An 8,650-nucleotide genomic window follows, 5' to 3' on the forward strand; every position below is an offset into this window, starting at 1 on the left:
TTTAAATATAGCTAATTACCATGTGATCGTGGAGGTAGAAAAAAATGACATGAATGTTAATAGATTAACTGATGATATGCTCCTTGGCGAAGTGGCGTGGCATGATAAGATTCATGTAGTTGACCCAATTAGTTGGGACAAAATGCTTTGATGATGATAATGAGGATGAGGATGGCGTATGTATGTATATCATTATCGTCATCTAAGCACTATCCCAGTTAATCTAAGCTTTACGATTCTGTTCTGTCCCTCAAATCCATCAAGGTTGTATTCTCAACTAAACTTTTTTTTCTTAAATTTTCTGTTAGTACATCCACCCTTTTTAGCCTTCAATATATCAATCAACTCCTTCAAACCCGTTTTGTTCCTTATATTCATTACACGTGGCTAAATCATCTCAATCTTATCACCTTTGGTGTTAATCCTAACTTTCATTTAAAGCATTCATTCCTAATTTTGTTATTCCTCGTCTTCCCACACATTCATTTCTGGTTCCTCATTTTTGAGCTTCTCATCGTATGAATATGCCATTTGGTGACTGTCCAAAATTTTAACCCATGTATCATGACTGTCCTTATACATAATAATTAGACAGTTTTTTTTTAATAGATTTTTTAAAAAAGTTTTATCCCTATTTAACCATTTTTAAAATTTTTAATTTAAAAAAAAAAACATCAACTTGAGCGATCGCATAAGCGATCATGTGATGGCATAAGCAATCAACCCGAGGTTATGACTTATGTGGGTTTATTTGATTTAACAACCTTACTCATTCTATGAATTTGTTATTCCTCAACTGTCCAATATTTTGCCCTATATGTCATGACCAGTCTTCTACCCATCATATAAAATTTCTCTTTCAGTTTTATTAGTATGAGGCAATTTTAGAAAATTTCAGAGGAACACATCTACACTTTATTCGCCATTCTCTAAATCTGTAAGCAACATCTTTCTCATTCACTTCATCCTAGTCGGGTTTATCTGATGAGTGGCTTAGAAAGGTACTTAAGGCAATTTCACAAAATTCTAGAGGCACACATCTCTACTTTATTCACCATGCTCTAAATCTTATAAGCAATATCCTTCGCTCCATCCATGTCCTTTCAAGAATATCACTTGCTCGTTTAAAACTTTTAACTTATACTAACTCACTCCTAAACTGTATCTTCAGTTAAGCCATATATGTGCTTAAATCTTTTGTTACAACTTCTACCCATGTCCCTTTTATTTGCCCTTTTATGACCTTCATATTAAACCAACTAACACTATCAAAGATTAAATCTTTTGTTACTACCTCCACCAATGTCCCTTTATGCCTCTTATTGGCCTTTTTGCCCTTTATTTTTATCTTTTACACATAAAAATCATCCTGGTCGACTTTACCTCATATTATTACTCATTAGTATTACTCATGACTTTCGTTGAATGTATTTGTTCTTAGTTATGTCATTCATAGTCTTCTTAGACAGAAATTTCACAAAACTATGAAGGTATACAATTTCGCTACATTCACCTATCTCTAAATTTATATGTAATATCTTTCTCGATCGCTTAATTTGGTTACATTCAACTTGGTGGACTGGACAAAACCTCTAAGATGGTTTTTAGCTGTGCTTCCCCTCTCAATTGTTCTCCATGGTGTGGTCCATTTCTGTTTCCATTTGATTTAATTCTTAGTTCTATGAGTCTTTAAAACAATTATTACCATGTGAGTGTGGAGGTAGAAAGAAATGATTTGAAAGCCGTTAATTTAACTAAAGATATGTTCCTTGGCGGAGTGGCATGGCATAATAGGATTCATGTGGTTGACCCAATCAGTTGGGACTAAATGTTTTGATGATGATAATGAGGATAACGATGACGAATGTATGTATATTATCATCATTATCGAAGCACTATCCTAGATAATCTAAGCTTTATAATTTTGCTATGTCCTTCCAATCCATTCAGGTTGTATTCTCAACTAAACTGTTCTTGTTTAAATCTTCTGTTAGTACATCCACCCTTTTTACCCTTTAACTTACCAATCAACACTTTGAAACCTATTTATTTTCTTATCTTCATTACATGTGGCCAAATCATTTCAATCTTATAACCTTTAATGTTTATCCTAACTTTCATTTAGAGCATTCATTCCTAATTTTGCCATTCTTTGTCTTCTCACACATTCATGTCCGGTTCCTCATTTTTGCAATGCTCATTGTATGAATATGTCGTTTGGTGAATATCCAAAATTTTAACCCATGTATCATGACTGTTCTTATACATGGTAATTAGACAGTTTTTAAAAAGTTTTAGATTTATTTTTTTACTTTTTTTCACCTACTAACCATTTTTTCAATTTTTAAAATTTTTTTTTTTAAACCATCAACTTGAACAATTGCATAAGCGATCAATCAATGCCATAAGCGATCAACCCATGGTTATGGCTTATATGATTTTATTTGATTTAACAACCTTGCCCATTTTATGAATTTGTTATTCCTCAGTTGTCCAACATTTTGCCCCATATGTCATGACCAGTCTACTACCCATCATATAGAATTTCTCTTTCAGTTTTATTAGTATAAGACAATTTTACAAAATTTCATAGGAACACATTTACAGTTTACTTGCCATGCCCTAAATATACAAGCAATATCTTTCTCAGTCACTTCATCGTAGTCGGGTTTATCCGATGAGTGGCTTAGAAATGTACTCAAGGCAATTTCACAAAATTCCAGAGGCTCACATCTCGAATTTATTCACCATGCTCTAAATCTTACAAGCAATATCATTCGCTCTATCCATGTCCTTTCAAGACTATCGCTTGCTCGTTTAAAACTTTTAACTTGTACTAACCAACTCCTAAACTGTATCTTCAGTTAAGTCATATATGTGTTAAATCTTTTGTTACAACTTCCACCCATGTCCCATTAAGCCTTTTATTTGCCCTTTTACGACCTTCAAATTAAACCAACTAACACTATCAAAGATTAAATCTTTTGTTACTACCTATACCATTGTCCCTTTAGGCCTTTTATTTGCACTTTTGCCCTTTTTTTTAACACTTAAAAATCATCCTAGTCAACTTTACCTCATATTATTACTCATTGGTGTTACTTATGACTTTTGTTGAATGTATTTGTTCTTAGTTATGTCATTCCTTGTCTTTTTTGACAGAAATTTCACAAAACTATCTAGGTATACAACTTTACTATATTCACCTTACTCTAAATTTATACGAACCTTTCATGATCGCTTAATTTGGCTACATTCAACTTGATGGACTCGACAAAACATCTAATATGGTTTTACGCTGTTCTCCCCCTCTCAATTGTTCTCTGTGGTGTGGTTCATTTGAGTTTCCATTTAGATTAATTTTTAGTTCTAAGGGTCTAAAAAAAAAAAACTATACCTTGTGAGCGTGGAGGTAGAAAGAAATGACTTGAATGTCGATAGTTTAACTGAAGATATAGTCCTCGGCGGAGTGGCGTGGCATAATAGGATTGATGTAGTTGACCAAATCAGTTGGGACAAACTGCTTTGATGATGATAATGATGATGAGGATGACGTATGTACGTATATCATCATCGTCATCTAAGCACTATCCCAGATAATCTAAGTTTTACAATTCTGTTATGTCCCTCCAATCCATCTAGGTTCTATTCTCAACTAAACTGTTCTTGCTTAAATCTTCTATTAGTACATCCCCCCTTTTTAGCCTTTAACTTACCAATCAACTCCTTCAAACCTGCTTAGTTCCTTATCTTCTTTACACGTCGCCAAATAATCTCAATCTTATTACTTTTGGTGTTACTCCTAACTTTCATTTAAAGCATTCATTTTTAATTTTGTCATTCCTTGTCTTCCTACACATTCATCTCTGGTTCCTCATTTTTGTGATGCTCATCGTATGAATATGTCATTTGGTGACTATCCAAAATTTTAATATATGTATAATGACTGTTCTCATACATTGTAATTGGACAATTTTCAAAAAGTTTTAGATTTTTTTTCCTTTATTAACCATTTTTTCAATTTTTAATTTTTAATTTTTTTTAAAAAAACTATCAGCTTGAGTGATAGCATAACCGATCATGCAATGGCATAACCGATCAACCCAAGATTATGGCTTATGTGATTTTATTTAATTTAAAAACCTTGCTCATCCTATTAATTTGTTATTCCTAAATTGTCCCATATGTCATGACCAGTCTGATGAGTGGCTTTAAAAGGTACTTAAGGAAATTTCACAAAACTCCAGAGGCACACATCTCAACTTTATTCACCATGCTCTAAATCTTACTAGCAATATCCTTCACTCTATCCATGTCCTTTTAAGACTATCACTTTCTCGTTTAAAACATTTAACTTGTACTAACTCCTAAACTGTATCTTCAGTTAAGCCATATATGTGTTTAAATCTTTTGTTACAGCTTCCACCCATGTCCCATTAGGCCTTTTATTTGCCCTTCAAATTAAACCAACTAACACTATCAAAGATTAAATATTTTGTTACTACCTAATCCAATGTCCCTTTAGGCCTTTTATTTAAAGTTTTGCCCTTTATTTTTTTTTCACACTTCAAAATCATCCTGGTCAACTTTTCGGGGTTGATAATAGCTTGCGGATGGATAATTTCTGCAATAATTTTAGCGTTGAAGTAACTCAACTTACAAAAGATGAGATTGAGTTTGATATGATCGAGATTGATGCTTCACTGGCCAATGCATTTAGGATGATCCTCATCACTAATGTACATCTTTAAAATTGGTCTGTTTTTCTTATATTTTTCTTTATAATTTTCCAGATATGGTGTGCTATCAATTGGGTTTCATCCAAATTGATTAGTTTGTTGGGTGTTCCTTTTCTTTAATTATTTTTTTATTTACTTAGGCTGATGTTTGGAATCTTTGGATATTAAGGTTTACTTATTTATATTCTTCCTTTTGTGTGGTGATCATTGTTGGTGATTTTTATTTTTATTTTTATGCAGTGATCATTGTTGGTGATTTTTTTTTTTGTGATTTTTATTCTTCCTTTTGTGCGGTGAAATTGAAAGTCCTTCTGGATAAGGATCCTGCAGAATTAGGATTAAGCTCTAATCTCGATTTTGATGACCCATGCCCTTTATGTCAGATTCGAAGGTGCTGTCAATTCTTTTCTCCTTTCAATCACAATTTTCAATCATTTAGTTTCTTTTTCCAACTTAAAATAATTGCGCTTATGCAGGGAAACTTCCTTTGTGTGACAGAATCTGATTTGGAGGATATGGGGCCTGCCTGATTTTGCAGGATCTCATTCCCAAATGGTTACTATATAAGAAGTTATTATTTTGAAGACTATGGAGCTATTCATTTTTTTAAGGCTATGGACTCATTAATCAGTCATACCTACCAATTTGAATCCCCATTCAGGAGGGATTCCCTATCATATGTTTTCAGTGAATTGACGTTTGCTTGCACTACTCTGTCATGGTTATTTCAATTCAGTGTGAGGACATTTCGACAGGCAATACTCTTGTTGTTTGGGGCAGAGTGGAAAACATAGCCAACCTTCATGCAGGCTGCCATTTCCACTTTTGATGCTACAAATCACAAATGAGATAAGAGTAAGAAATGCAGGCTGCCATTTGCACTTTTGATGCTACAAATCACAAATGAGATAAGAGTAAGGAGGTCCCATTCTTATCTCACTTGTGAGTTGGACACAACACACCTGTCATGGTTTCTTAGCAAATCAGTCTTCTAGAATTTTCTTCCATTCTAGGTTCAATTTTTCTCAGTTGGATGTCTTTTTCATGTTCGAAATTGGCTTTCACTTTCATCAGTCTCTCACAGAGTCTCCATTGTCCTCTTATGTGCTTAATGTTGCGATGTTGCATCATCTAGTTAGCATTGTATGCCTTTACTTTTCCTTTTTGTTTATCACCATCTTTTGAGATGGTTGGCTCAGTTGTTTTTTGTTGCATTGAATGGTGGTGTAGACAATCACTTTTTTATTTATTAATTTTAGTCATGGTCTCCTCCGCATGCAGCTTCCTACAATAGCTATTGAAAAGGTCCTTGTTGCAAACAACACATCGTGGTCCAAGATGAAGTCCTATCCCATAGGTTGGGCCTCATTCCCATCAAAGCTGACCCAAGGCTGTTTGAATATGTTTCAGGTTGACAGTTCGTTGACTCTTTTTTTTTTTTTTTTGCTTTCATTAATTTAAATTGGGCTTACTTGTACATTTATTTTGGTAGAAAATGACTCTGCAATATCTTGGTGTGGTTCAATGATCCCCAATTACACCTTTGGTCAACAGGTTAGTTTTCACTCTATGCCTTCATGTATTTAGATTAATTTGGATAAGTGGAGAGTTGTTTTATTTTGATGAGCTCGTCTTCATCATAAGAAATATCTTGTTGAGGATTGAGTTAGATGGTGAATCATTTCCCATGGGATCAACTTGAATCATTGTATAGGAACCGTAAATCACAAGATCCAATAACAAAATTTGTTCCCATAGGTAATTTATCTGTAACTAAAGCCATGCATGAGTACCATGTCTGTTAGCTACATATGTAATAGTACAACTGCATGCATGAGCCGGTTTGACTCATTTTTAGTAACCATATGCATGAGCTATGGAAACTGTTTATGTAATCAATGGTGCAGCTTAATTTTTGTGTCCAACAATTCTACCATGTTTGAATGCTTCTATCTATTGATGCCATGAGAGTTGTTTTTCTTTTCTTTTTTCCGTCCTTTTTTTTTCCTTATGCAATAAAAAAAAAAAAGTGACTAAAAGAACCATGTTTCACAAAGCTGACATCTAGTGCTAATTAGAATGCATGAATTGTCTCCAACATTAGTTGTTTGTGATAGCTTCATCAAACTGCTGACTCTAAAAGGCACAACTGTTCTATTCCATGTCATGCTTCAGTTCTAAACATGTTAGCTAATGGCAAGTCAAGAAGGCACTGTTCGATTCTGAGCTTGGAAGCACCAAAGATTCTGACAGTACCATGGAGAATTTTTGCCTGAGAGCCATGACAGCCATGACAGTACAATTGATTTTTTTTTTTGTATGTATGTATTAGGTACTTCTTCAAGGTCTTTCTTCAAGGGATTTGATATGTGGAAGGAAGAAACCATAATGAAGGTAAAAAATCAAAGATGGTCGCTATGTTTTTTGCATTCTTTGTGCAGGAAATACTACTATTTAACATTAGGTGGAAGCACACTCTAGTGCTAGTGGTCGTTTGGGTTGCTTTGCTACTTCTTTACATCTTCAATCTCAATTTATGTATGATGTATACATATATTTATGTGTGCATGAAATTGCTAGAGAGCTCTCACTCAATCCCAATTTCCAAACGAATGCCTCACCCACTGGCCAATATGATTTTTCTTTTTTAATCTGACAATCCATTACTGCACCCAATCCTTTTTTCCAAGTTTAGTGCCAATGTGCCCTGAAATGATGGATCCCACCAGAATAGGAATCTTTTGATTCTATCTATAATCCTTGTCATAGGCAAGGATCAAATATTGGAATGTATTGCATTGCTTCAGCAATGTTACACAAAAACTTCATCTAGCGTTATGATATGAACTTCCATATGGATTTTTATCAGGTATTATATAATGCATGATTGAAACAAATGGATTTTTATCATTCGAACAAGCAATGGTACAGGTGGCCCATCTTGGCATGGTCCATGAGGCGTCATCTCCCCCACAAGATGATCTTAGTCATTAGAAATAATGGACACTAAAACCAGCGGTCTGCATTTAATGGGGGCAACATTATAGCCTTTGGCCCATGCTGATCATGGAATATATTTGATCCCATGTTATCATTTGTTTCTTGACATGATTTTGTTAAATGCAACATGGGAAGTGGCAGATGTTCTTTACTGTGACAAGTATTTTTTTTGGCATTTGAACCACGACCTTATTAGCATTTTGTTGTTTTACGAGCTCTGCATCTCTCTTACAATGCTCCTCCAATTTGCAGTCTTTGCTTTTTGGTGGAATATCTACAGCAGGTAGTGCATGGAGCAATTCCTAGCGCCTACTTTGAATCTGAAACTGCTGTCCCAGCTGCTGAGATGTCAGTTCACATTCTCAACCATCTTTATAAGCAGTTGGATGAAGTTTGTCCTGTGTGAGGTGGTGAGGTTCGAGAAACATTCTACCACTCTGTATGTCTGTTTGTGGTTCTTTGGTTTTATATGATTCTAGTAAATGATTTCCTTAGTCAAGGAAGGTTTCTGGATTATCTTTTGTTTGTTCATGCCCTTTTATGTGGTAATTAGAGGGTGTGAAAAAAAATGCTAGGGGTCTGTTGTGATGTTTTTGCAGATGTGTCTCCCACACCATCAGTTGATCAGCCTGATTGACAGTCCAGATCATCTACATTTGGCTGGACATGATGCATATCTTGGATGTTTTATTCTCAGGGCTGTCAATGGGCTAGGCTCAGGCCCGCCATGCAAAATGGAAATTTTGAATAGGCCGAGGTTGACAGACCCAGCCCAAACAATTCAAAATTTGGCTCGAAGCCAATCCCTAGCCAGGCCTCTTAATGGCCCTGCTTATTCATGTGCCAGGTCTGCATGTGTTGCCACGTCTAGATGCACGTGGCCTTAGGAATGATACTTAAAACACTGGGAG

At 34.9% G+C, this 8,650-nt stretch overlaps 1 protein-coding gene across 11 annotated transcripts; it reads left to right on the forward strand.

The window, feature by feature from the left end:
- The first annotated feature begins 2,412 nt into the window (after nt 1–2,412).
- Nucleotides 2,413–8,260, forward strand: LOC131231459 (uncharacterized). Of its 11 annotated transcripts, none has more exons than XR_009164361.1 (6): nt 2,413–3,343; nt 5,179–5,594; nt 6,021–6,096; nt 6,232–6,293; nt 7,072–7,133; nt 7,992–8,260. XR_009164361.1 is itself a non-coding variant. In XM_058227652.1 (4 exons), the coding sequence occupies exons 1-4, from the start codon at nt 4,614–4,616 to the stop codon at nt 8,043–8,045; spliced, it is 318 nt and encodes a 105-aa protein (XP_058083635.1). In that variant the 5' UTR covers nt 4,460–4,613; the 3' UTR covers nt 8,046–8,260. The 11 variants fall into 11 exon arrangements, 3 of the variants coding, with proteins under 3 accessions (XP_058083635.1, XP_058083634.1, XP_058083636.1); XR_009164358.1 differs by having other exon boundaries at nt 2,417–3,343; nt 6,021–6,149; XR_009164357.1 differs by lacking the exons at nt 2,413–3,343; nt 5,179–5,594 and adding an exon at nt 4,460–4,739 and having other exon boundaries at nt 6,021–6,149.
- Nucleotides 8,261–8,650: the final 390 nt, after the last annotated feature.

Source organism: Magnolia sinica, chromosome 17 (assembly GCF_029962835.1).
Source record: "Magnolia sinica isolate HGM2019 chromosome 17, MsV1, whole genome shotgun sequence".
Taxonomy (NCBI): domain Eukaryota; kingdom Viridiplantae; phylum Streptophyta; class Magnoliopsida; order Magnoliales; family Magnoliaceae; genus Magnolia; species Magnolia sinica.